Raw genomic sequence first — 27,687 nt, forward strand, 5'->3', positions numbered from 1 at the left:
CCTGGGTGCAGCTCCGCCCACAGCTCAGCCTGGGCCCCCTGGTGCAGCTCTTTCCCCACCGCCAGCCTTAGCCTGAAGCAGGGCTGGGAGCCATGTAGGATTTAGGCTGCCATTGGAATCAATGGGAGTTAGGCACCTCCAGCCCTTTGAGGAGCTGGGCCTCGGACCCAGGGCGTTTTGGTGCCCACGGTGCTAATTTTACCCCTTCTCTGCACCCAACTATGCAGGAATGTAACTGAAGCCGTGCCCCGACACTCAGCTAGAAAGGGAGGCTGGTCGTGCCAGGAAGGCTCTGCCTCAGACCCACTGGGTGACCCTGGACAAGTCATGTCACCTCTTGTGCCTCAGTTTCCCTAGGTGTAGGAACCCAGTCCTACAGGGCAAGCAAGGAGGCAGGGTTACCTGCCCCTCTGGGTGCTGGGAAGGTGGCTTTTTAAGCTGGATTTACAAGACTGTTGTGTTTTCCCCCCTCTATGCAAATGCAACTTTTATTTGTTTGTAAATTAAACTAACTTTGGGATCAATTTAAAAAAATGGGGGCGGGGGCCCACGCCCTCTCATCCTTGCAGAGTGACATTTTTTGCAGAGGGCGGGGATCCAGTCAGCCAAGGGAGGGGAAACTGCAGCTGCCCGCGAGCGCGGAGCCCCACTGTGGGACGGCCGATTGAACAGCAACCACCTGGCAGTTCCACCATAAGCTTTATTCAGAGCCCCCCAGTGGGCTTTGTGGAGCAGGCTGGAGCCAGGGTGGCGTCTCCCCATTGTCCTGAGCCGAGCGAGGCAGTGTACCTTTTGGGTGCCCTGGTGCAGCTCTGCCCATAGCGCGGCCTGGGGGTCCCCTGGTGCAGCTCTCTACCTCCTGGGCCCCTGTGGAGCCCTGGTGCAGCTGAGGGGGGGCCCCCTGGTGCAGCAATGTCCGTAGCTCAGCATGGGCCCCCTGGTGCAGCTCTCTCCACACCGCCAGCCTTTTAGGCCTCAAACCTCTTCTTCAGCTCTGATACCTTGGGCAGGGCTGGGGGCTGGGGGGCTTCTTCCAGCTCCGGCCAGGATGAGCTGGGCAGGGTGGCCCCTGCCCCCAGCCGGGGGACCCCACCCCTGAAGTCAGTTTGCCTGCAGGCCTTGGCCTGGAACAGAGCCACAGCTGACTGGACCCTAGGGGAGGAAGGGCTATTGGGTGAGAGGTGGGGCTCTACCTCAGGGGTGGGGCTATCCTGTTCAAGGTGGGGCTCTACCTCAGGGGTGGGGCTATCCTGTTCAGGGCGGGGCTCTACCTCAGGGGCGGGGCTATCCTGTTCAGGGCGGGGCTCTACCTCAGGGGCGGGGCTATCCTGTTCGGGGTAGGGCTCTGCCCTGCACACGCCCTGCCCAGACTCTGGCCCTGTAGTGGCTGCTTCAGGGTGGCCGCCTCTGCCCTCTTCTTCAGGGGGCCCGAGAGAGCCAGTGGTTGCTGTCAGCTCTGCCCCAGCCCCTCCCTGCCCCCTGGCTGCCCTGCTCCCCAGCTCCTCCTCCCCAAGCTGGAAGGGCTTGTGCCAGGGCACCCTGAGCGTTGCTACCCTCTCAGCTAGCTGGGGAGGGCCCTCCTCATCCTCATTGATCCCGCGGTCCCACATCCCGCTCGCCGGGCGCGTGGCCTTGGTGGGCAGCAGCAAAGCCTGCTGGGAGTCCCCAGCCTCCTCCTCGGCCAGGGAGGCCTCCTCCGAAGAGGGGGGAGCAAACTCCAAGGACGAGTCGTCCTCCTCGGCCAGCAGCCAGCACTCGTGGTCCCGGGCCTGGCGCCCGCTCAGGTTCTCCTCACTGGGGTTCGTGTGCCTCAGCTGGAAGGGACAAGGAGCCAGGGTTGGTGCAGCAAGGGGCAGGGAGAGAGACCTGGGCTGGAGAGGAATAGTGGGGTGGGGGGAGGGAGAGGCTAGAGAAGAGGGGCAAAGTTAGGGGAGGGGCTTGGAGAGGAAAAGTTGGGGGGGAGGTGGAATTGGGGGGGAGAGAGAGAGTCCAAGAGAAAGACTTGGGGGGAGAGAGGTGGGGTGGCACAGAGAGGTGCGTGGGGGGGGGCAGCATGGGGGGTGTGTCGGGTGACACAAGGAGGTGCCTGTGGGGGGAGGGAGGGTACGGGGGGGCAGCATGGAAAGGTGCCCATGGGGGAGGGGCAGCACGGGGGGGGGAGCTCACCCTGGTGTAGCAGCTGCCCTCCTCCATGTTGCAGAAGTCCAGGCTGCGGGTCCCATAGAGGAGCCCCCGTCCACTGGGCGCCGCCAGGCTCAGCGTCTCGAAGATCTCGCCCAGCAGGTCGATCTCGCCTGTCTCCAGGAAGCTCTTGTCCAGCTCCCCATCATCAGGGATGGCATCGGAGCCTGGGAGAGCCTCATGGCCTTCTGCCGGGGCAGCCCTGAGAGACATAGGGGAAGGGCAGTGGGGCTGGGCATTCACGTTACAGTCACATGTGGAAACTGACATACAGAAAACCTGGCACCAAGCTTGTGCACGAAAGTGACGTGTCCACGCATGTCAACTGACATGGGAACACAGCGTCACATCAAACTCTCAGCCTGTGCCAGTACGCATGGAAACAAACACATGGAATAGGCATGTCAGCCGTCATGCGTGCCAACACACAGGTCCACCCACACACGTGACACACATGCTGATGTATTAAAGCTGGCCACCCATGCGGCCATCTGCATCAAAAGTCCCACGGAAAGTGGCAAGCATGAAGCTGACCACATGTTCCAGCACACGTGTAAACAGACATGCCCTGCAGCCCACACCCCAGGCCATCTCTGCACTCCCCCCAAAATCTGTGCTCCTCCCCAGCCAGAGCCCCCCCTGCCCCCCTCCCCGTTACCTCTGGGCCTCCAGTTCCATCCCGCTGCAGCGTTTATTGGGTCGCAGGGGTCGAGACTGCAAGGAAACATGGGTCAAAGAGGCCGATCCCCTGGCTCACCCCTGGGCAGTGCAACTCCAAGCCCCTCCAGCATGGGGGGGTGGTCGCTGGGGCCAGGACCTCCCTGCCCCCCAGGCCATTCCATGCCCACCGCTCCCTGATCTGTGCCAGCCTCCCCGCATGCTGGGCCAGGGTCATTATCCAGGACCACGGGCGAAGGAGGTGGGGTGGAAAGGGATGGAAAGGCCCACAGCCAGGCAGAGCTCACCTTGCGCCCCCCCGGATGCTACTCAGATGAGTAAGGGCTCTCTGGGTGGGGACAGCGATTCACTTCCCAAACTACCTGCTACGGGTTCCAGATGTTCCACATCTGCATGAGGATTACCCACACACTGCCGCTATTCCCACCAGATGTTCCACATCTGGGGAGCTGGACTATTTGTGCATGTTATCTGTGCCAGAGGTTCCACATCCAGGTGAGGCTGATCTGCATACACCCATTAGTCCCTCCAGATGTGCCACATCTGCATTATCTGCATATCCCCATTATGCCCTTCCAGGTGTTCCACATCTGCATTAACTGCATACCCCCATTATTCCCTCCAGCTGTTCTACAGCTGCATTAACTGCATACCCCCATTATTCCCTCCAGATGTGCCACATCTGCATTAACTGCATGCCCCCATTATTCCCTCCAGATGTTTCACATCTGGGGAGCTGGACTATTTGTGCATTCCCGTTACCCACATCGGTGGTTCTACATCTGCATTAATTACATACTCTGTTTATTCCCTTTCAGATGCTTCACATCTGCATGAGGATTACCCGCATGCCCTGTTATTCCCACCAGATGTTGCACATCTGCACCGGGGATTACCCACATCCCATCATTAGTTCCTTCCTGATGTTCCACATCTGGGGGAGCACTATCTGTGCGTCCTCACCTCAGTCCAGATCCCCCCCCCCGCCCCACCCCCTACAGAGGTTACGTAGTCTCTGACCTTCCCAAAGTGCTGGGTGATGGGCAGCCGGCTTTGCAGGCACTCGGACTGGGTGCTTCGGGGCAGGATGGGGCCTGAGAGCTGGTCACACTTCAGGGAGCCACCTCGCTGCAGGCATGAAGCCTGGCCCAAGTCCTGAAGGGGGGGGAAGGGGGCCAGGCAGGAGGACTGTGAGCAGACTCCCAGGCAAGGCTCATAGACTCATAGGTCAGAAGGGACCATTATGATCTTCTAGTCTGAACCTCCTGCACAATGCAGGCCACAGAATCTAACCCACCGACTCCTGTAACAAACCCCTGACCTATGTCTGAGCTACTGAAGTCCTCAACTTGTGGTTTAAAGATTTCAAGATGCAGAGAATCCTCCAGCAAGTGATCACTGCCCCACACTGCAGAGGAAGGCGAAACCCCACCAGGCCTGCTGCCATTCTGCCCTGGAGGAAAATTCCTTCCTGACCCCAAATATGATGATCAGCTAAACCCTGAGCATACGGGCAAGACTCACCAGCCAGACACCCAGGAAAGAATTCTCTGGAGTAACTCAGATCCCACCCCATATTTACCGCTAATAGTGAAAGATCAATTCATTGCCAAAATTAGGCTATCCCATCATACCATCCCTTCCACAAACTTATCAAGCTCAGTCTTGAAGCCAGATATGTCTTTTGCCCCCACTACTCCCCTTGGAAGGCTGTTCCCGAACTTCACTCCTCTGATGGTTAGAAACCTTCATCTAATTTCAAGTCTAAACTTTCTGATGGCCAGTTTATACCCACTTGTTCTTGTGTGCACATTGGTACTGAGCTTAAATAATTCCTCTCCCTCCCTGGTATTTATCTGTCTGATGTATTTATAAAGAGCAAGCATATCCCCCAGCAGCCTTCTTTTGGTCAGGCTAAACAAGCCAAGCTGTTTCAGTCTCCTTTCATAAGACAGGTTTTCCATTCCTCGGATCATCCTAGTAGCCCGTCTCTGAATCTGTTCCAGTTTGAATTCATCCTTCTTAAACATGGGAGACCAGAACTGCACACAGTATTCCAGGTGAGGTCTCACCAGAGCCTTGTATAACGGTACTAACACCTCCTTATCTCTACCTTGCCTGATGCATCTCAACACCGCATTAGCTTTTTTCTCAGCCGAAGACCGACGGAGAAGAGCCAGCTTCCCCCATCTGATCTAGAAGGCGCCGCCCTAGAGGAGCTCAGTCTCTGTGGCCAACAAGGTGGGGCTGGTCTGGGGGTGACATGGAGGCCCAGCCCACTGGCAACTGGGTGGCAGTAAATGCTCCCACATGGCAAGGTGCTCTTGGCGACGGCTGACATGGGAGTAGGGGCGGAATTTGAACCTGTGGCTTTGGAGCTCCAAACCCCAGTGCTATTAATAGGGGCTTCATGACATTTCAATCAGCCAGCTAGCCCGGCAGGTGAGGGCAAAGGTCACAGGGGTGGGGGCACATCCGGAGCTCAATGCATCTCGGGGAGGGCCTTCACCCTATCCCTGTGGGACGAGGGCAGGAAGTAGACTAGCTACGCGAGGCCCCCATCCCAGCACCTCCCTGATCAGCTCCGGAGCCTCAGCCTAAGGACCAAGAGGTCTTCTTCTGCAGACCCTCAAGGGGGATCTCCAAGCAGAGTGTCATGGGGACTCCAGGTAGAATCTGCCCTGGCAGAAGACTAGAAAGTTTCCTGGGCCAGCTTAGGATCTCATTACCCATGACCCGAACCTTTAGCCCCACTGTTGTCTCCTAACCTTTCTCATCTACAACTTCAGAGCTGAACCCCATTCACAATCTACTACCCTTAACCCTCCTTATGACCTGCCACTCCGAGCTCCTGCCCCACCCAATCCCCCAGGAAGCAGCTGATCAGAGGGGAGCTGGAGGGAGGGGGAACTTCCTCAGCTAGGGGGAATCCCTGGCTCTGAGTTGGGGACAGGGAGGCTGGGCGGGATCCCCCAGCCCAAAGAGGATTGCTGCAGTAGGAATCTTACCCTGTACCTCAAGCGACTTCGCATCTCCTTCAGCCTGTCTCGGGCATGGCTCTTGGCCTAGAGGAGAGAAGAGAGAGGGGTGACAAGGCCATTCCTGGCTCTTTATGGTGTTATACAACTGTCCACTCAGAGATCCTGGCATAGAGACATGACTGCATTCCCCCCGGGAACCCCCCGCCCAGACACACGACTGCATCCCCCGGGATACCCCAGCCCCGGGACCCCCCACGGAGACACGACTGCATCCCCCTGGGATATCCCAGGCCTGGGACCCCCCACGGAGACACAACTGCATCCCCCTGCGACACCCCAGCCCCAGGGCCCCTCACATGGAGACACCACTGCATTCCCCTGCGATACCCGAGCCCTGGGAATCCCCCGCACCGAGACACGACTGCATCCCCCTGCAATACCTCTGCTCCCGGGACCCCTCACATGGAGACACGACTGCATCCCCCTGCGATACCCCAGCCCCGGGAATCCCCCGCACTGAGCCACGACTGCATCTCCCCGCGATACCTCTGCCCCCGGGACCCCTCACATGGAGACACGACTGCATCCCCCTGTGATACCCCAACACTGGGACCCCTCACACGGAGACACGACTGCATCCCCCTGTGATACCCCAACCCTGGGACCCCTCACACGGAGACACGACCGCATCCCCGTGTGATACCCCAACCCTGGGACCCCTCACACGGAGACACGACTGCATCCCCCTGTGATACCCCAACCCTGGGACCCCTCACACGGAGACACGACTGCATTCCCCTGTGATACCCCAACCCTGGGACCCCTCACACGGAGACACAGCTGCATCCCCCTGTGATACCCAAACCCTGGGACCCCTCACACGGAGACACGACTGCATCCCCCTGCGATACCTCTGCCCCCCGGGAACTCCTCCACACCCAGATAAGATCCCGGCCCCCGCTATCAGAGCCCAGTGAACGGGGAAGACTGTGTAGCCAGCTGGTGACCTTACGTATTTGTACATGTTCCTGACGGCTGGGTTCGTCTTGCTCTTCATAGTGTGGATCAGGGCCCCTCCACCTTTCTGGCAAGACAGAGTGCAGAGATGCTGCTTTGGAGCGATCCCTATAGGCCCCTGGTGCCTCCTGCAGTCCTTAGCTTCGTCTTTCCCCCTGACACAAGTAACCTGACCGTCCTGCGGCTAGAGGGAGCCTGTGGGTGGCTACAGTTGCGGCAGGAGTCACCAGGTGGCACTATCGCACACAATCTTTCTTTCCGCAGCGCCGCATTGTTGCTAGTTTTGCAATGGTATTTTCTCTGATGGGAGCTGTTGCAAGCAGTGGGGGGTTGCTCTCTGCCCTGTCCTGCTAACTAGAATCAGCCGGAGGCCGGCGCTGGGACATGTGATCTCCAAGTGTGTTTTTTTCTCAGCAGGCGAGCGGTCAGTCATGGGAAGACACACACTGCGGGTGACAGTTAATTTGGGGGCCGTGTTAAGGTCCAGGGAGTGGGAGCTGGGACATCAGCTGGACAGTTTGCTCCGTCTTAGTCTCCGACTTGGCATTGATTCTTGAGGCAGTGTTGCAACCTGGGCAGGGACTTTTGCAATGGGCTGGGATTCCTGAACAAGGGGATTGGCCTGTGTGCAGCTGGTGACACCTCTGTTCCAAGAGTGGTGTACAGAGTGTAAATAAACTAGTTGCAAATATGCCCAGACTCCATATCACTGATTTCTCCTCCAGTTGGAAGCTGGCATGTCAGGCGTTGGGCATCTGGTTCCTCTCAAGAAAGAGGCAACAGTAGAACATAATATTGTCAGTGCATCTAAGCCACTGACGGCCCCTACGGAGAATGGAAAAACTTAGGGCTTGAGCTTCTCAATCCACTATGAACACTCCAGTGTCTTCTGTGGAGCCGCTCCTGATTTAACTCTAACGGGATCAGAATCAAGCTACTAATTCAGAGGTAATGTGTTAGGGAGCACGTGTAAGCTACACACCCCAGGGAAGTTAATTTACACAGCAAGTGGTAAATTAAAGCAGGGCTGCAGCTACTTTCGTTCACCTCTTCTGTGACTTATTCACCTGCTCCTCCCCAGCCTGCAGGGTCGCGGGGGTTAGATCTTGGCCCCTCTCCTGTCAATGGGTCCGGCCTTTCATGGTGTAAAATGCACCAGTTGAACATCAAATCTGATTCCTCTCGACATCAATTGCAGAATTCCTCTTGATTTCCAGGGGGTCTGGATTTGGGCCCAGTTTGACCCATTTACTGACAGGGAACTTAACATGTTGCCTCAGAATAATTTGGCCCTTTGCCGCTAGCCAGTGAACTAGAAGCTGCAGGTAATACTTAATGTAGCTAGGTTGGCATTATCACCATTTTACAGAGGGGACAAACTGAGGCACAGAAAGGGGCAGTGACTCCCTCCCACCGCCCAGGTTACATTGCAAGTTAGTGGCAGGGTTGAATAGAACCCAGGCCTCTGGGTTCCCACTCCCCTCCCAGAGTTGGGAATGGAACTCAGGAGCGCTGAATCCCAGCCCCTCTGCTCTAGCCACTACACCCCACTCCCCTCCCAGAGCTGGGGATAGAACCCAGGATTCCTGGCTCTCAGTCCTGCACTCACACCACTTCACAACCCTCTCCAGTGGACCCCACAAGCTGCTATCAGGCAGTTCCATACCTTGAGGCTCTCCACCCATAGCTGGTACGACCTCAGGTTACCTGCCCGGGGACAGAAAAGGGAAAGATGTAAATTCCCAGGCCATGAGTGACTCAGGGTCCTAAGTGGGGTCCTTACCCACCCTGCCCCCAAGCCTGACCCCCGCCCTGGTGAGGAGGTGAATATTGCCAGGCCGGTCCTACCATCACTGCCAACCCCTGGTGCATTGTGGGGGAATCCTGGGTGGCACCACTGTTAAAGGGTCACATCTGCAGGTGTAACCCACACACTTCCTGGGTGTGGTGTTCTGTCCCATCTAGTGGCACTGAGACCACGTACAGAGAGAGAGGGAGAAAATGAGTCTGCTCTGCAGCCTTAGCTAACAGCCAGTTGGCTTTTAGCTCATGCAGTAGAGCAGGGGGTCTCAAACTGGGGGTCGGGACCCCTCAGGGGGTCACGAGGTTATTACATGGGGGGTTGCGAGCTGTCAACCTCCACCCCAAACCCACTTGCCTCCAGCATTTATAATGGTGTTAAATATATTTAAAAGTGTGTAATTTGTTGGCAGGGGGTCGCACTCAGAGGCTTGCTGTGTGAAAGGGGTCACCAGTAAAAAAGTTTGAGACCCCCTGAGGCAGAGGCTCATGCACTCAGCTCCAGAGGTCCCTGGTTCTATCCCGCCCGCTGACGGTCGCTGTGTACGCACTGGGGGCACCGCGCCCCTATTGCCCCCCGGGGGAGGTGCGGTCAGTGGCTGCACCCTCCTTACCCGTCAACCCGCTGTTGGTGATTTCCTGCTCAAACACATCCGAAAAGCCCACGCCGGCATTAAGCTTCTCCAGGCGCTCATCGATGAACTGAAAAGTGGGTGGCGTGGGGGAGACGGGGGTGCAAGGGGAGTTGGGGAGAGCGCACAGAGCACATAGAGAAGGGGGAACCATTAGAGGGGAGCATGTGGGGCAGATGGAGGGGAGAACCATTAGAGGAGAGCACAGGGGGGCAGATAGAGAAGGGGGAACAATTAGAGGGAAAACAAGGGGCAGATGAAGAAGGGGAACAATTAGAGAGGAGTACAGGGCAGATGGAGAACGTGGAACCATTAGAGTGAGCACATGGCAGGGGCAGATGGGGGGAACCATTAGAGGAGAGCACAGGGGGGGGCCGATGGGGGAACCATTAGAGGAGAGCACAGGGGGGCAGATGGAGAAGGGGGAACCATTAGAGGAGAGCACAGGGGGCAGATGGAGGGGGGGAACCATTAGAGGAGAGCACAGGGGGGCAGATGGAGGGGGGGAACCATTAGAGGAGAGCACGGGGCAGATGGAGAGAGGGAACCATTAGAGGAGAGCATGGGGGCAGATGGAGCGGGGGAACCATTAGAGGGGAGCACAGGGGCAGATGGAGGGGGGAACCATTAGAGGAGAACACGGGGGCAGATGGAGAGGGGGGAACCATTAGAGGGGAGCACAGGGGGGCAGATGGAGAGGGGGGAACCATTAGAGGGGAGCACAGGGGGGCAGATGGAGAGGGGGGAACCATTAGAGGGAAGCACAGGGGGGCAGATGGAGAGGGGGGAACCATTAGAGGAGAGCACAGGGGGGCAGATGGAGAGGGGGGAACCATTAGAGGGGAGCACAGGGGGGCAGATGGAGAGGGGGGAACCATTAGAGGGGAGCACAGGGGGGCAGATGGAGAGGGGGGAACCATTAGAGGGGAGCACAGGGGGGCAGATGGAGAGGGGGGAACCATTAGAGGGGAGCACAGGGGGGCAGATGGAGAGGGGGGAACCATTAGAGGGGAGCACAGGGGGGCAGATGGAGAGGGGGGAACCATTAGAGGAGAGCACAGGGGGGCAGATGGAGCGGGGGAACCATTAGAGGGGAGCACAGGGGGCAGATGGAGAGGGGGGAACCATTAGAGGAGAGCACAGGGGGGCAGATGGAGAGGGGGGAACCATTAGAGGAGAGCACAGGGGGGCAGATGGAGGGGGGAACCATTAGAGGGGATGTTACAGGGAGAGCACATAATGCAGTGGAAGTATAAATTATTATGGGGGACATGGGGGAGGGCAATGGGGGGAGAAAGCGGCCATTCGTTAATGACTTTTGTGGTGATGTGACACCTTAAAGCCCTAGAAAATATGACCCAGGATGAGGTGACCCAACCAACTCCCCATCCCAGGCCCCCTCTGCCCCCCAAACTCTCCTAGATGCACCCCTCCCCCCTCCAGGAGAGACAGTCACACACATGGGGAGGGGGCTGGGCGCATGATTCCCACTGGATGGGGGCTGCCAATGTACCTGGGGGTCTCAGGTGCAGGCCTCAGAATTCCTGGGCCCCCAGGCCCAGGCTCCCCCCTTTACCTGTTTGAAGAGCTGCAGGTGCACGGCGTTGTGCAGGAACTCCCGCATGGTGCTGGACTTATGGTTGAGGAAGGACTCTTGGCAGAAAGAGATGGGCTGGCCCTGGGGGAGGAGGGCACAAAGAGGGTGAATGGGGGGAGGAAGTTGGGGCCCAGCTCAGAGACAGCTCGGGGCAGGGGGAGAGGGGTCTGGAGCAGGGCCCCAGACCGGGAAAGCCAGGTTGCTCTAGGCACCGGGGATTGGCAGCTAGCCCAAAGCACCTGAAGGCACTGGCCATGGGGTAGTTACTGGGCCAGCCGGGCTCTCCAGCTGCCCTGAATGGTTCCTCAGCTTTTCTGGAGAACTCAGCCCCCCCATCCCCAGGGCAGCTGCTCTGCAACATAAAATCCTTGGGGGTCACTCAGGGCTAGCGCCTCCCCCTGCACAGAGAAACCCACAGCGGCCACTGGATTTCCAGGAAATCCTCCTCGGAAGGGGGGCATTAGAGGGACACAGAGCGGGGAGGGTTTGGGAATTTCCCCTACCGATCCTGGGATCCCTGAGCAAGGAAACCCCCCAATGGGGAGAAGACAGACGCTTAGAAGGCTGATTGCTCTATGCTACTCTGCCGGTCTCCCTGCCCATGGCAACACAGCTGCTTACGGGTGTGCAGACACTCGCATGGTGGGGCCCGGAAAAAGGGGGAATGCATGGGCTGCCATACAGAGAATGGGGAACTCTTGGAGGGGACCATATGGGGCACGGATCATCTTCTTGTTCGGTGTCTGTACAGCGCCTGGCGCAATGGGGTCCTGCCCTTGACTGGAATTCCCTGGTGCTACCGTGATACACCTCATAAATAATATACAGCAACTAGCACAACAGGGTCCCGGACCAGGATTGGGGGTCCCAGATACCAATAATAAATGTCTAGCCACGAGGGGGAGACACTGAGCCCCTGACTCTATCCTATCTTACGCTGCATGCTCTCCCGCCCTGTGAGCTGCCCTCAATGGGCGGGGAGGAAAGCCAGCCTCACCGGGGTGCAAAGCAGCGCGTCGCGGTAGCTGCCGAAGAGCAGCGCCTGGGCTCGGAGGAAGGCTCGGGCCACCCCGTCGCCAGTGGTGGCCGACTGCTTCTTCAGCTGGAGCTTCAGCAGAGACACCTGGGAGAGGAGGGACCCACATGAGTGAGGTTGGGGAGGGGCAGCTGCGTGGTCCAGGCCCTAGACCCCAGGGGGCTTTGGGGTACACTCAGGCTGAGATGGATCCCTGGATTAGATGGGAGAGTCCATGAGAACGGGAAGGGAGGGAGATCCCACTGGGTCCCGGCAGATCATGCTCCTCCTATCTCCTGGGGTCCTGCTGGAAAGGGACGGAAGGATCGGTCCATGGGATCTCCAGAGATCACGTTGCCACTAGAGAAGGAAGCCGACTTCCAGCTCTGGCTAGGGAACCTCCTTCCTCACGCAGCCAAAGGGCGTCGTCTGCACTGGGGATGAGATCTCTGGGCTGCCAAGCCATGAGATGCCGGGGGGAGTGCAGAGCCCCTCTCATACCCAAGGTGTTAGGAGGGGGCATAGAACAGGAGAGAAGGGGGCTTGGGGAGATCCAGGCCACAGGGTGACAGCTTTGGATCCAGCCCAGTGTAAGGCTTGCCAAGGATCATGGAGGTTGAATGTGGGGGTCCTGTCCAGGGCGGGGGCCGGGGGAGGGTTTCACCCAGCTGCTTGTGCTGGAGACAGGGGACGGCAGCAGGGGATGGGTGGGGACTGACCACGTCGCTCGGGAGATTCTCCAGGTCCTGGAAAGGCGACTCCAGCATGTTGGTGTCAATGTTGAGGATCACCACGTCCTCCAAGGCCTTGCCCCGCACCCTCTGCCGGGAGAGGACACGTCCAGAGGGGAAGGGGCTGGAGCTGGAGCTGGCCTCGGCGCTCAGCACCTCCCCACCATGCAGCCTGGCTCGCAGTCCACCGGTGACCTCAGGCCACCAGGACGGCCCTTCCCCTAAGGAAACCCGCTCCAGCAGGCAACCCACAAGGGGCCAGAGCCCGTAGCTTGGCACTCGGCTTCGCTCCAGCTCCAGGACCCCCACCAGCTCCTAGCAGATGGCAGCTTTGACACGAGATCCAAATTGAACATCCAGGGGATCAGACCCAGCCCCTGTGCAAAGGCTGAGTAAATCCCCCCCATGAAGCTGTGGGACCTCTTTCTCCACACAACCCCCCCATCCCCACCCCAGTCCCAGATCTCCTGGGAACGGATGGAGCTCCCCCCTGCATCTTGGGGGATCCCCCATATTCAGGCCTTCTGCAGCCCCAGCTTGCACTGGGACTCACCCCCGGCCCCAGCCTGCAGTGCAGGCTGCACTCTCCCGGGGGTGCCGGGGAGGGGCAGGACTCACCTCCATGAGGCTGGAGTGGACACCGATGAGATAGGGCATAGGGGCGCTGCGGGAAGAGAGGGAGGCTGATGAGACGCAGACAAATGAAGCGTAAACTGCCTGGCCCCGGTAATACCTGTGCCTCAGAGCAGAGACTATAGGGATCAATGCACGAGATCAGCCCCCCAAAACTCGCTCCCTATAGCCCAGTGCCCCCAAGTGCCACGCTGGGACCGGCACTGACCCTGAGGGGAGAACACACCCTGCTGAGCCCTCGCCCCGCTCCCTGCAGCACAGCACCCTGTGGTGCCATGCAGGGGCTAGCACTGGCTGAAAAGGCACAGCGCCCCCTACAGAGCCCCCACCCCGCTCCCTGCAGCACAGCACCCCCTACAGAGCCCCCACCCCGCTCCCTGTGGCACAGCGCCCCCTACAGAGCCCCCACCCCGCTCCCTGCAGCACAGCGCCCCCTACAGAGCCCCCACCCCGCTCCCTGCAGCACAGCGCCTCTAGGGCCAGTCTGAGATACTGACTGCCAGGGGAGGCCCCCTCCCACCTCTCTGAAGCATGCTGGCGGTCCCCCGCCCCTGCTTAGCCAGCCAGAGGCTGCCCATGCCCTTACCAGCAGTAGTCGAGCAGGTGCGGGGGCAGCGTGGGGATGTAGATGTGCTGCCAGTACATGGGGTAGAGCATGGCAGAGGAGGCCTGGACGCAGGCCGTGAGCTGAGGACAGACACAGACACAGCTTTAGATCTGCTCCGGTCGGGGGCAGGGGGCACCGAGCTGGGGTGAGGGGAGCACAGAGAGATCTGGGGGAGGCAGGGGCCTGAAGAAATGTCCTGTATGTTCTGGGGTGTCACAAGTCCTGGCCCTAGGGCATAGTGGGTTGTGTGCGTGGGCCAGGGCACCTCCTCCTGACCAACACCCCCAGGGCCCCTGCCAAGGCATGTCCCCGCACCCCCACTGGATGCATGTGCCAGGGCACATCCTCACCCCCGCTTCTTCATGCATGTGCCAGGGCACATCCCTGCGACCCCCCCCCCCAGTGGACATGTGCCCGTGCACAGCTGAGTGCGCCCCCCCGGTGCCCCTCACCGTGCTGAGCTTGCTGGAGGTGAGCAGGATGCGCCGCTCGTACAGCATGCTCCCGTACAGCTGCAGCATGTTGGGCACATCCACGGCCACCACGAACTCCGTCAGGTTCCGCTGCGGGCAGAGGCCGGGGCAGAAATTAGAGGTGCTGGGCTCCCCCCTCTTCCCCTTTCTTCCATCTCCCCTTCTGTCCTTCCCGACACAGTGCACTCCCCTCTTCAACACAATGCGTGCCCCTCCCCCTCCTGCAGTGCCTTGTGCTCTCCCCTCCCCCACTCTGCAGTGTGCTGCACTTCCCCCCTCCCCCCTCTGCAGCACAGTGAGGACCCGCTCCCCTTCCTGCAGTGTAGTGTGCTCTCCCCCTCCTGCAGTGTAGTGTGCTCTGCCACTCCCCCGATTCTGAAGTGCAGTGAGCTCTCCCCCTCCTGCAGTGCAGTGTGCTCTCCCCCTCCTGCAGAGCAGTGCTTTCTCCCCTTCCTGCAGTGTAGTGTGCTCTGCTACTCCCCCCATTCTGCAGTGTGGTGAGCTCTCCTCCTCCTGCAAAGCAGTGAGCTCTCCCCCTCCTGCAGTGTAGTGTGCTCTCCCCTCCCCCCACTCTGCAGCGCACTCCCCCTCCCCCTCCTGCAGGACAGTATCCTCTCCCCTCCCCCTCCTGCAATGCAATGCACTCCTGCCTCTACTCTGCAGCATGCTGTGCTGTCCCCCTCGGCCCCCTGCCTACCCCACCCTGCCCCCGCGCAGTGTAACGCACCCCCTCCTCTCCCTGCACTGCTTGCATTCAGTCTCTCTGCAGTTTTCTCCCCCCACCCCCACTCAGTACCAGGGCACCTCCCCATTCCACTGCCTCTGCTCTTCGCACCCCTAAATTAGCCCCCAAACCCGCCCGTCCCGGGAGGGGGTGCAGGGACTTACGCTCTCCGGGATGGTAGGCAGGCTGCTGAGGTCCGGGGCAATGAAGTAGGAGGGCTGTAATGGAGAAGGGGGGTGGCATTAGCACAGCCCCCGCCACCAGGGGGCACCGTGCTGCAGAGTTAGTGCTGTTCACCCAAGCCACACAGGGTTAATCATCATTAAGCTTGTAATTAGTTGGCGGCTGAGTTTGCTCCCCTGGTTAGAGAGGGGAGAAGATTCGGGGGTCCTCTTCTTCCAGGTGCACAGTTTGCCCGTCCTCCCCAGCTGCCCTCTAGTGCCACCAGTTAGGGGTGATCATACTGCCCGGTGGGGGGCAGGGGGGACCACACACTGTCAGGGATCACTCGGTTAGTCGGCACACTCCGGCTGGTTAAAATTGGGCGGAGTTTCCCGACTCACCGACTCGGTCCCGCCCGCCGGCTCCCGGCTCTGGTCTCTGTGTCGGCCATTCAGAAAGCTGCCAGTGCTTATTCTCAGTTTGTTCAACTTCTGGTCCTTGTGGGACAACAAGGCATTAAAATATAGAGACGCGCGTGCGCACCACCAGCGGGACAACCGTGCACCTTAGCGTGATGAGGGGGCTTGGTTGGTGGAGTCCGGAGGATTAAGAGATTTTAATGCCAAAATGCCATAAAACTTCCCCAAATAATTCTCAGATCAGACCTTTTAGAAAAACAACCAATGAGAACATATTGGTCCATCTAGCTCAGTATCCTGTCTCCGACAGTGGCCAGAGATTCAAGGGGAGTGTACAAAACAGGGCAATTTTGGAGAAATACATCCCTGTCGTCCCCTCTTGATTTCTGGGAGTCAGATATAGGGTCTCCTCAAGCATGGGGTTACATCTCTGACCTTGGCTAATAGTCATCGATGGACCTAGGCTCCATGAACGTCTCTAGTTCTTTTTTTAAACCTAGTTATGCTCATGGCCATTACAACATATCAAGGCAGTGAGTTCCACCGGTTAATTGTGTTTTGCAAAAAAAAAAATACTTCCTCTTCCTTGAACTAAATCTGCTGCCTGTTCATTTCATCGCGTGACCCCTGGTTTTTGTATTGTGGGAAAAGCTAAATATCAGTTCTCCATTCACTTGTTTCCACACATGTATGCCTTATTTCCAGTCTGAACCTGGCGAACCTCAACTCCCGGGCACTGGATCTTGTTAGCCCTTTTGCCCCTATTTGGAAGAGCCATGATTTTTCAATGGAAAATTGTGTTTTCGACTAAATGGATTCCCCGCTCCCTCCCCCGAACACATCTGCTTCCCCTGTAAAGTGTTATTATCTTGTCAAAATACCCAAATCTGAAATATTTTTGTCCCAAACCAAAATGAGTCAACTCAAAATGGCACCTTGGTGTCTCATGGGAGTTGTAGTTTGGGTGTCTTGTGCTACCGTTCTCCACTGTAGGAAGGACTCTGTGCTTTGACTACATCTCCCAGGATGCACCACAGCCGAGGACTCCTAAGTCACACCCCTGCCCTTCACTACGAGGGGAGAAGGTGGTGCATCCTGGGAGATGTAGTCCAACCAGGGAGCTGGCCCATAGAGAATAGGTGCCTGAGGCACAGTGAACTACAACTCATGCAAGGCCTCTCAGCCCTGGTTTGAATTGAAATATTTTGGTTTTTAGCCAAGAAGTTGAATATTTTCTGCAGAAAATTTGGTGGAAAAGCTAAAAATTTTGATTGGCAAAATTTTGCTAAGGGGGAAAGAAATCAGCAACTTACTTTCCAACTAGTTGTAAGTTTTACCCTGCTCCAAAGCTTAGTCAGACTGAAGATGGGAATCCCAGAATCTGTGTGTTCAATTCCCACCTCTCCAGAGTCTGGCATGGGCCAGATCTCATCCCCCTAGTCTATATTGTCCCCCATGCACCAAGAAGCCCCAACACCGGCTCTGCATTAATTTCAGAATCTGGTTCAAAATCACGATCCTCCCTGCAGGTGCCTCTCTCTTCACAGCTCTGCCTCAATGCCACAGATGTAGGGCCCTACATTTCACAGCTTTGAAAAATGCATCATGGACTGTGAAATCTGGTCTCCCCCAAGAAATCTGGCTATTGTAGGGGGGTTGTGGTATTGCCACCCTTGCTTCTGTGCTGCCTTCAGAACTGGGTGGCCTGAGTGGGGGCTGCTGGCCAGGAGCCCAGCTCTGAAGGTCGTGCCCCAACATCAGCAGCACAGAAGTGAGGGTGGCATGGTCTTGGTGTGTGTGTGGGGGTGTCACTTTTGGGAGGGGGAAGGGCTGGTCTACGGGTGGGCAACCACCCAGGGCATTGTGGTTGGGGATGGAGGATCACTATACCCCCCTGTCCACGCACACACACACAGAGCCAACCCAAGGTCCCTTTAACCCTTCAGCAATGGCCTGAAGCAGGGAGGGTTGGGCGTACCCCGGCTGAAGGCTCCAGTTACTAGTCCTGGCTGGGCTGGGGAAGGACCAGACTTCCTCTTCCCCTGCATGGAACACTCCCGGGGCCAGGTCAGACCCACCTACAGGACACCCCTCCCCTTGACTGTAGGAAGCTCTGCGGCTGCTGGCTGGGAGCGCAGCTCTCAAGGTAGCATCTCTCCCAGCAGCAGTGCAGAAGTGAAGGTGGCAACCCTCTACAATAGCCTTGCGACCCCCCCACAACCATTTCTGGGTCGGGACCCCCACGGTTTCAACACCACAAAATTACAGATTTACATATCAAAAATCGTGACATTCATGATTTTTTTAATCCTACGACCGTGAAATTTACCAAAATGGATGGTGAATTTGGTAGCGCCCTGTACAGATGGATCATGGACCGGGAGGGAAGGCAGCGCCCCCTGTGAGAAAGACTGAGCTGATACTTACAAATTCTAGGTTGACGGGGCTGTTCAGCTGGGGCACCGGATGGCAATAGAGGGCAGAGAGGAGCTCGGTCAGTTCATTTAGCTGATGGGGAGAGAGGAAAGATGAAACGGATCTGTCCAAATGGAGCTGGGGTCAAGGGAGTGACAAGATGATCAGGATGTAGCGAGACTGGGGGTGGAGGTAGCCACCGAAAAGGACCCAGGAGTCCTAGGCTCACCTGCTCCTTGGCTAAGTGGTCGGCAATGTTGTTGAGGATCTTGTAGAAAACTTCAAACCACGGCAGGTAACTGAGAAAAAGGAGAAGCCGGGGGGCAGTTTATTGTCTGTGTTAGGGTAGCCACTAGGGGACCCATCCTGCCGGGCGCTGAACAGACTCCGAATGAGAGAGAGTCTGTGCCCCAAAGAGCTCAGGGTCTGAACAGACAAAGGAAGGGCTGTTCCCCCTGAGGTACAGAGCGATGAAGTGACCGAGGGGCAGCTGCTTCTGGGGTGGGACACGGGAGCTGTTTATACAGGGATCCTTCACTCAGCGCTGAGATGCGGCTGCCTCTGGGGTGGGGCGCGGGGGCTGTTTATACAGGGATCCTTCGCCCGGTGCTGAGTGAAGAACCCTAAATCCAGGGTTCCACCGGAATAGAAGCAATTGACGGAGCAGGAATTTGGCAGAACGGGGGGTTGATACATTGGCCGGGATCGTGGTTTTATATCTGCTCTGAAACACAGCGCCTGCAGCAGCCTGGCGGCTCCTAGTGCACCTAACACTAACAGGGAGCCCCCACCCCACTCCCAGCTGCGCGGCGTGGTACCTGAGGATGCAGAGGCAGCTCCGGAAGCCCCCGGCCAGGCGGCAGAACCCGAAGCGCTGGTTCCCCTCCAGGTCGGTCAGGGCGAAGGTGAAGTTCTGCACCACGGAGCTCTCCTTTACCCTGCGGGGGCAAGGGGGCACCCGGTGAGACCGACGGGAGAGGAGGAAGCTAATGGCTGGCCCCAGCCCCCTGCCATCCCAACCTGGGCCTGGGGTTCTACCCCAGTTCTGGGAGGGGAGGGGAGTCTAGTGGGTTAGAGAGGGGTTGGGAGCCAGGACTCCTGGGTTCTACCCCCAGCTCTGGGAAGAGAGTGAGGTCTAGTGGTTCGAATACCACTGCTGGGCCCAACCGTGGTGTATTGGGCTCACTGGGCCTGATCCTGCCAGGTGCTCAGCACCTTCCTCTCCCTTTCATCCTCCTCCCGAGCATGGGGTGGGGGAGGCTGGCCCTCAGCCCTCACTGCTTCCTGCATTAGACACCGCCCAGGGACGCCTATGGCCTGACCCGTGGCTACTTTCCCCCCGACAGCCATGAGCCACTGACCGCAGGGTGGAATGGCCAGTGTCCCCAGCCAGCAGGTGTAGACCAAGGGAAGTGAAAGCACCTGATCAGATTGGCCCGAATGCCGCAGGATCAAGATGCCTCCAGGCTCCACCACAGCTGCCCCCGGCCCCCACCAGCCCAGAATGGACAGGGGCAATTGGGTCTCATGCAGCATGGGACCGTGCCTTATAGACTGAAGAGATTTACTGGGCGGAGGAGACCCCAGGACAGATCTCCATGCCCCCATCCCCCGTGCACGCGCATAGACTGACGTGCACCCGCGCAGCCGTGTACCTCTCTGTGTCGAAGGGGAAGCAGAATTTGGGCAGCATCTGGATGGATTCCTGGAGAAGGTAAGGTGAAAATTACACATACCCGCCCTGAGTGCAGAGATCACAGAGACCCAGCACACCAGATGGGGGCAAAGGCCAGATTGTCTTTATTTCCTGTCTGCTCTTTATTTCCCGCGTGGAGGGAAAGACCCCCTAGGGCCAAAAAGCCCCATCAAACACCCCAGCCCTTGCAACAGACGAGAAGCCAGGGCTGAGCTGTGAGGAATTTAAGGGGGATTCAGGCTGCTGGACACAGACAGCCCCCATGGTTCTCGCTGGTTTAATCCGCAAGACAGGCCCATGAGTCTGATCTGGGATGGCAGGGCAACATGGGTCTGTGGGTCTGAGCAAGGGGGCAGGGAGGGGAAGAGCGCAGGCTAGCTGGGCCCATGGGTGTGATCTCTTGGCAGGGGCGATACTGGGTTAGATGCACATTGGGCAGATTAAGCCCAGATCCATGGCGCCGGGCCCACACACCAGCCTGACCCCAACACACAGTGGGGTGAGCGGCTGATGATCAACTGGCCTCCACTGGCACAGGGGAAACATGGTGCTTGGCAGAGAGTGCGCAGAAGCGAGGTGCAGACCTGGTCATCGAACTCCTCCGGGAACTGCCTCAGCACCTGGGGGTCTGTGGGGAAAACAGAGATAAAGCCGCGATGATACCCCTTCCCCCCAGGCCCCCAAGCCCCTGCCAATGCTCCCTGAGTCCCACAACCTCCCTGTCATAGGTTTTACCCCCATTCTGTTTATAATACTCCCTCACCAGTGGGGAGTAGGGAGAGGAAGTGACTTGTCCAAAGACAGTGGCAGAGCCAGGAATACTACCCAGGACTCCTGGCTCCCCTGCTCTAACCACTAGACCCCACTCCCCACCCAGAACCAGGAATAGAACCAGGGAGTCCTGGCTCCTCCGCTCTAACCACTAGACCCCACTCCCCACCTAGAACCAGGAATAGAACCAGGGAGTCCTGGCTGCCCCGCTCTAACCACTAGACATTACTCCCCACCCAGAGCCAGGAATAGAACCCAAGAGTCCTGGCTCCCTTGTTCTAATCACTAGACCCCACTCCCCACTCAGAGCCAGGAATAGAACCAAGGAGTCCTGGCTCTCAGCTCCCCCTGAACCCCAAACCATTTCATAAAGGCCACTGAGCAGCACCACTGGATGGTAATGACTTTAGGATACTACTAGAGAGGCCTGGCTTTGAACTTGTAACCCAGAGGGGAAATACCCCGTTATCCCATTCCCTGACCCCTAAGAGCTAGCCAGTCCCCCTGCCTAGGGAACAGATCAGAGTTGGCACCCCTAGATGAGAGCAGCTCCACATCCCATCCTTCCCCCACAGCCAACCAGTCCCACCAACTGAGAGCTGGATCAGAGCCTCCGAGAGGGGAAAGGTCCCGTATGCCATTCTCCAACCTCCTGGAGCCAGCCAGGCCTCCAGAACAGCACCCTCGAGGGGAAAGGCCCTGTATCTAGTGCGGCAGGGGGGCGGGATAGCAGGCTGGGTGGGCCCATGGGTCTGACTGGGGTAATGGGTGGGGGGGATACCAGGCTGGGTGGGCCCATGGGTCTGATTGGGGTAATGGGGGTGGGATACCAGGCTGGGTAGGCCCATGGGTCTGACTAGGGTAACGGGGGCGGGGGGGATACCAGGCTGGGTGGGCCCATGGGTCTGACTGGTGTAATGGGGTGGGGGGAGATACCAGGCTGGGTGGGCTCATGGGTCTGACTGGGGTAATGAGGTGGGGGGGATACCAGGCTGGGTGGGCCCATGGGTCTGACTGAGGTAACCGGGTGGGTCCATGGGTCTGACTGGGGTCACAGGGGGGCAGGATACCAGGCTGGGTGGGCTCACAGGTCTGAGTGGGGTAACGGGGGCGGGATACCAGGCTGGGTGGGCCCATGGGTCTGACTGGGGTACCAGGGGGGCGGGATACCAGGCTGGGTGGGCCCACAGGTCTGACTGGGGTAATGGGGGCGGGATACCAGGCTGGGTGGGCCCATGGGTCTGACTGGGGTACCAGGGGGGCGGGATACCAGGCTGGGTGGGCCACAGGTCTGAGTGGGATAATGGGGGCGGGATACCAGGCTGGGTGGGCCCATGGGTCTGACTGGGGTAATGGGTGGGGGGGATACCAGGCTGGGTGGGCCCATGGGTCTGACTGGGGTAACGGGGGGTGTGGGGGATACCAGGCTAGATGGGCCCATGGGTGTGGCTGGGGTACCAGGGGGGTGGCCCCACTGTTCGGAGCTGCTAGGGCCATGGGGGTCGGACACTGGAGGGGACTCAGGCCGGGAGAAGCCGCCCTGGCAGCTGGGGACCGTTTGGGTCCGAAGGTCCTAGGAGGCGAGTGATGCACACAGGTCCCTGGGGGAGCTGGGGGCTCGGGGGTGTCGGTCTCTGCACCTGGATTCTTTAGTGGACCATCCCCCACCCCCAGAGCAGCCTCCCACTGGGACAGCTCCCCCCCCTCCCCAGCAGCTAGCACTCAGGAGCATGACTTCCCACTATCCCCATGCAGGGCAGGATGCCCCCCCACCCCTCCGCTGCTCCGCACCAGACACGGTAGCTGCCTCCACCTCCCGCCTCGCCACTTCCTGTGGCTGCTGAGAGCGGCCCAGACGGAAGGGCCCTTTGGCTCTGCATGGGTGTGGGGGGCGCACCTCTGAACCCAGGCCTTGCCCTGCCCATGGAGCCGGCTCCCTACCCCCAGCTGGAGGATGGGGAAGGGGTTTCTGGTTCCCCAGGACCTCACAGTAACCCCACTGTGAGCTGTGTTGTAAGCCTATACAGCAATTCTTCATCCAGTGCCAAGATGCAACCATCTCTGGGATGCCATTTGGCAGCTGTTTACCTAGGGATCCCTTGCCTGGTGCTGAGATGCAACCACCTCTGGGGTGGGGTGCAGGGGCTGTTTATACAGGGATCCCTGCCCGGGGCTGAAATACAGCCACTTTGGGGGTGGGACACAGGGGGCTGTTTATACAAGGATCCCTCACTCAGCGCTGAGATGCAGCTGCCTCTGGGGTGGGGCGCGGGGGGTTGTTTACACTGAGATCCCTTGCCTGGTGCTGAGAGGCAGCCACCTCTGGGGTGGGACGCAGGGGGCTGTTTACACAGGGATCCTTTGCCCGGCGCTGAGGGGCAGCCATTTCTGGGGTAGGATGCAAGGGCTGTTGAACAGCCAGATATAGCAGGAAGTGAACAACAGTTTCCAGGACAAGAAAACTGCAGGAGGATTTCGGGAGGCAGAACAGAATAAACTACAGACAGGATGTGGGATAAACACCTCAGCTCTTGCACACACAACACACACACAAACAGTGCTAGGGAAGCTATCAATTCTATCACCACACTGGGGCGGTGGGGCCCACAGGGACTGCAAGGGGAGGGCACCCCCTACTGAGCCGTCCCATCCCAATTCCTGCAGCACCCCACCCCCTAGCACCATGCTGGGGTATTGGAGTCATAGTGACTCCAAGGGACATAGCCCTCCTGTTCCCCTGTCACCCTGCAGCACCCTCACCCTACCACAGGCTTTGCTGGACCCTGCTTGGCTCAGAGGAAATCCCCACCCGAGGTCAGACAGCTGGAGGCTCTTCGTGTCTCCCCTGAACTGCAGCTGCCAAACCCATCCCAAATGGGGTCCTTCGTGAAGACAACCCCCCATAAATGCCACAGGATGGCCCTTATTTCCATGGGTCTTTAGGCTCACAGAGCAATGGAAGAGACACGCAGCCACAACTGCTCTAACCACTAGACCCCCCCCACTCCTAGGAAAGAACCCAGGAGTCCTGACTCTCAGTCCCCTCCCCTGCCCCCACTTACACAGCTATACTCCAGAACCCTCCCAGAGCTAGAATAGAACCCTGGCATCCTGACTCCCACAGCCACCCTCTGCTCTAACCATTAGACATCCCACCCCTCCTGGAGTTGGAAATAGAATCCAGGAGTCTTGGCTTTGAGCACCACCGCCTTCAATTCCCCTACCAGAGCTAGGACTAAAACCCAGGAATTTTGACTCCCAGCCCCCCCCCCCTGCTCTAACCATGAGCCCCCGGGAATAGAACCCAGGAATCCTGACTGCCAGACCAGAGATCCACTTTTAGCTCCAGGGAAGGTAGGCTGGATTTGAACCAACAACCTGAAGTTAAGACTCTGGTCTCCATTCACCTCAGCCCTTCCCCTTGCATCCCACCCCCTCTAAGAACACAGATAAACCCCACACCACCCGCCCGCCCCGGCACTGGGCTCTGGGCTCAGGGACTTACCGTCATCTGCAGACGTGGGGCAGGCTGCCTCGAAGAACAAATCAAATGTCTTCTGGGGATTTTCCCTGGTGGGAGGAGAAGAGAGGAACCTATAGCCGCTGTCCGGGCTAATGGCTGAGAATGGACACAGCTCAGTTCACAGGATCGTGCTGATTTGCTCAGCAAGCTTAGGCCTATATGCACTGAGGCGCTGGGGAAAACTCTTTCAGGAAGGGACCAATTTAGGCTGCTCAGACTTCTTGTCTCCTGGGGGGGAACACGACTTTTAATGCACAGGCCAGGCACAGCTGGGGGTTGGGCACCCCTTAGGGGACCTGGCGACGGAGCCAGACTCCACATGGAATGGGAACCCCTCACATGGAGATAAGACACATTACTGAGAGCTGGGACCTCTGGGTTCCTGGGAGTTGGGTGTAGTGATAAAAGTGGGGGGGCGGGTGTTGGGATTCTGGACTCGTGTTCTAATTCACTCCTGCTCTGTCCTGACTGCCTGAGTGACTTGGGAAAGTCACTCTGTTTCTCTGTGCCTCAGTTTCCCCCATAAGAGGGCGATGTTACTGCTGACCCTCCTCTCTGAGGGGAGGCTGAATTCATCCATAAGCAGGATGAATCTTTGGCTAGAAGATGCCAAAGGACAGCAACAGGATTAGCCGAAACAGCTCCACAAGTGGGCTAAAAAACCAGCCCTGATGCGCCCCATAATCCTGCCTGTCCCTAGAGGATGGAGGGGAACTCCCCTCCCAGCTGCGGACAACCCCTACCCCTGGCTCCTGCAGTCCTGCCCAGGAGTACCCAGGGCTGCTCACCTGCCTGGCGAGCTCAAACCTGGGCGTGGTTGCCCGGCTGGTGAACAGCGCTGGAAAGAGATGGGTCCCAAAGCTGGCACAGCCCAGCCTGCAGCAGGGCCAGCACCCTGTCAAACTAGGGATCCCTGTCCCTGCCAGCCCTTTGCAGCAGTCAGTTCTCCATGGCGTCCCCCGGCCCGAGCCTCCAACCCACCAAAGGGGGAAATCTTCCATCCCCTGTGTCACTCCCTTCGTGGGGGCCTGAGGCACTGAAACCAGCGAAGATGGGGTGTCTTAAACGGCCCTGTCTGCCCCCCTTGGTGTCTGCCCGGGATCAAAGGTCAATTTCACTTTCTCCACTGATCAGGTAACGATCCAGCAGGCGGGAGGCTGGGGGGGCACCTCTGAGGGGCTGCAAATCCCTTCTGCTAAAGCCCAGGCCCTGCGTGAGATTGGTGCCCAGAGAAAATCAAAGGGATCTTACTTTATCCGTGAGCCCATGGTTCTCACTGCTCATTCCCTGTCACGGTCGCATCCCAGGCTGGCTGCCTCCCATGGGGGTGGTGCCCGCGGCACCTCTGGAGGGTAGATTTCAAGGCCGGGTTGGGTATTAAAAGAAAAAAATAAAAAAAAATCTCTATCTCCTTTTTTTTTTTTACGGTGCATCTACAAAACTATGAAAAAATTGCTCTCTTGTTGCTTCAGAGCTTCCTGTGTGGCTTTTCGTTAGAGGAAGTCTGAGCACTGTGACACCCAATGGGGACCCGGCAGGCTGGGGCGGCTGGGGGGAGGGTGCACTGTGCCACCTGATGGGGAGGCCGGGAGGGCCAGTTTTGCCCTCGTTGGAGGAGACGTCTCTGATCCGTTGCCCTGCTCTTCGGACCCCCAGCCGCAGATCGCAGCAGATCCCACATGCTGAGCAGGCTGGGGCATTGCAGGGGGCACTCGCCACTCTAGTCAATGCTGGCGCTAGGGGGCGCTGTGCTCCTGGGAGTGGGGTGGGGAACGCAGTGGAGGGTGGTCTCCTCTGGCAGTCAGTGCAGACCCCAATGCCCCAGCGTGGCACTAGGGGGCGTTGTGCTGCAGGGTGGGGGTGGGTCAGTAGGAGGTTCTTCCCCCCCTAGTGCTGACTCTGGTGTCCCAGCACTAGGAGGCGCTGTGCTGCAGGGTGGGGGTGGGTCAGTAGGAGGTTCTTCCCCCCCTAGTGCTGACTCTGGTGTCCCAGCACTAGGGGGCGCTGTGCTGCAGGGTGGGGGTGGGTCAGTAGGAGGTTCTTCCCCCCCTAGTGCTGACTCTGGTGTCCCAGCACTTGGGGGCACAGTGCTGCAGGAAACAGTGTGTGGGGCTCATAGGAGGGGCTCTCCCCTCTCAATCCGTGCTGACAGCAATGCTCTGGGGTGGGGGACACTAGGAGGAGCTGTGCTGCAGGGAATGGAGTGGGGGGCTCTGTCGGGGGGCTCTCCCCTCTGAGCAATGCTGACCCCAATGACCCCTCACTCACTGACAAATCCTCGTGGAAAGAAGGCAGCAGGTAATTTTTACCTCCATGTAGCGAGGCAGAGTCAGCCCTATACCTCACCCTCCTCTGAAGCTGACTGCGCCCCACTGCATCCAGGTGAAAATGAGTGGGTCTCCACTGGGATCAGCCCCCAGGTAGGGTGGAAAGGGGCACAGGGGTTTCCATCGCTCGTCGTGCCAGTGAATAACACCACCTAGCTCTTTCCCTCTGTAGCTCTCAAAGGACGTCAGGTCAGTATCATCACCCCTGCCTGACAGGTGGGGAAACTGAGGCACAGAGTGGTGGATGCCCATGCGGGCCAGGGGCAGAGTCAGGAATCCAATCCAGGCCTCCTGAGTCCCTGTCGGATGCTCTAGCCACTAGGCCGTACGGCCTCGAAACACATTGAAAGCAGCACTGAGTCTAGGATGGAGCTGTGCCATTCTCTCCACCAGGAGGCGGGCGTACAGCTGGAGGAACCCTTCCCTTTCCCGTCAGCAGTCAGCAGGTGGCTGGTATGAAATGCAGCTCTGGACATCTGGGGCAAGCTGACTGTACAGTGTGTGGGAGCCCGATCCTGCTCAGAGCATGTGGGAACAGAGGCGTTCCCCCCAACCATAGCTTAGCCCCCCACCACTCAATCCCTAGGCCCCTGGTAGGGCCCCCACAAACAATCCTGCAGGCAACTCAGGGTTAATTTAAAGGGACGCCACCTTTTATACTTACTTCTGCTTGGGACCCTAGCCCAGTCAGTTTCACTTTCTGTGCCTAGACAGCAAATTCATTTCCTGGATTATTTGTCACCTAGTGGTTAGAGCAGGGGAGGCTGGGATTCAGGACTCCTGGGTTCTCTCCCCAGCTCTGGGTGGGGAGAGGGTGGTTAGAGCAGAGGAGCTGGGGGTGGTGTCTCGTGGTTAGAGCAGGGAGACGGGGAATCAGGACTCCTGCTTTTTATTTCCAGCTCTGGAAGGAGAGTGGGGTCTAGTGGTTAGAGTGTGGCGGAGGAGGGGCTGGGAGTCAGGACTCCAGGGTTCTCTCCCCAGCTCTGGGTGACGAGCAGGGTCTAGTGGTGAGGTAAGAGAGTCAGGACTCTGGGGTTTGAGCTATTTACAGGGCACTATGCAGGCTCCAGTCCACACAGGCCCTAATGACTTAAATGGAACCCCAGCGTGTGTTGAGTTCACTGGGGCCTGAAGTCTGGTGCACCCGGGGCTTGATCCGAAGCTGTAGCTGGACCGTTACAGTCCCCTCATGTGGACACAGTTTACGATGCCCTATCGCAGTTTGCACTGACACAGCTTAGCCGGGAACCCTTGTGCCGAGACTGGAAGCCAGGAGTCTTGTGTGTCAAACCAGGTGAGCTGCAA

General features: G+C 58.4%; 1 protein-coding gene across 1 annotated transcript; it reads right to left on the minus strand.

The window, feature by feature from the left end:
• Positions 1-597: 597 nt before the first annotated feature.
• DENND1C (DENN domain containing 1C) lies at positions 598-25,534 on the minus strand. The gene is made up of 23 exons (XM_050925062.1): positions 25,307-25,534; positions 24,038-24,102; positions 20,346-20,389; positions 19,721-19,770; positions 18,884-19,003; positions 18,295-18,364; positions 18,078-18,158; positions 15,633-15,728; positions 15,234-15,287; positions 14,325-14,435; positions 13,852-13,952; positions 13,251-13,296; positions 12,621-12,722; positions 11,884-12,009; positions 10,866-10,967; positions 9,272-9,359; positions 8,524-8,564; positions 6,853-6,924; positions 5,868-5,924; positions 3,880-4,014; positions 2,840-2,895; positions 2,167-2,383; positions 598-1,814 (listed from the first exon to the last, which is right to left on the minus strand). The coding sequence occupies exons 1-23, from the start codon at positions 25,321-25,323 to the stop codon at positions 969-971; spliced, it is 2,697 nt and encodes an 898-aa protein (XP_050781019.1). The 5' UTR covers positions 25,324-25,534; the 3' UTR covers positions 598-968.
• Between the last annotated feature and the right edge of the window lie 2,153 nt (positions 25,535-27,687).

The sequence above is a fragment of the Gopherus flavomarginatus genome, chromosome 16 (genome assembly GCF_025201925.1).
Source record: "Gopherus flavomarginatus isolate rGopFla2 chromosome 16, rGopFla2.mat.asm, whole genome shotgun sequence".
Taxonomy (NCBI): Eukaryota; Metazoa; Chordata; order Testudines; family Testudinidae; genus Gopherus; species Gopherus flavomarginatus.

What these genes read in the sequence shown, in the direction of transcription:
- DENND1C (XM_050925062.1), bottom strand. An exon ending in ACCACTTAGCCAAGGAGCAG is followed by an intron (nt 18,159 to 18,294) that starts GTGAGCCTAGGA and finishes TCTCCCCATCAG; the next exon opens with CTAAATGAACTGACCGAGCT. An exon ending in GCCCCGTCAACCTAGAATTT is followed by an intron (nt 15,729 to 18,077) that starts GTAAGTATCAGC and finishes TTGTCCCACAAG; the next exon opens with GACCAGAAGTTGAACAAACT.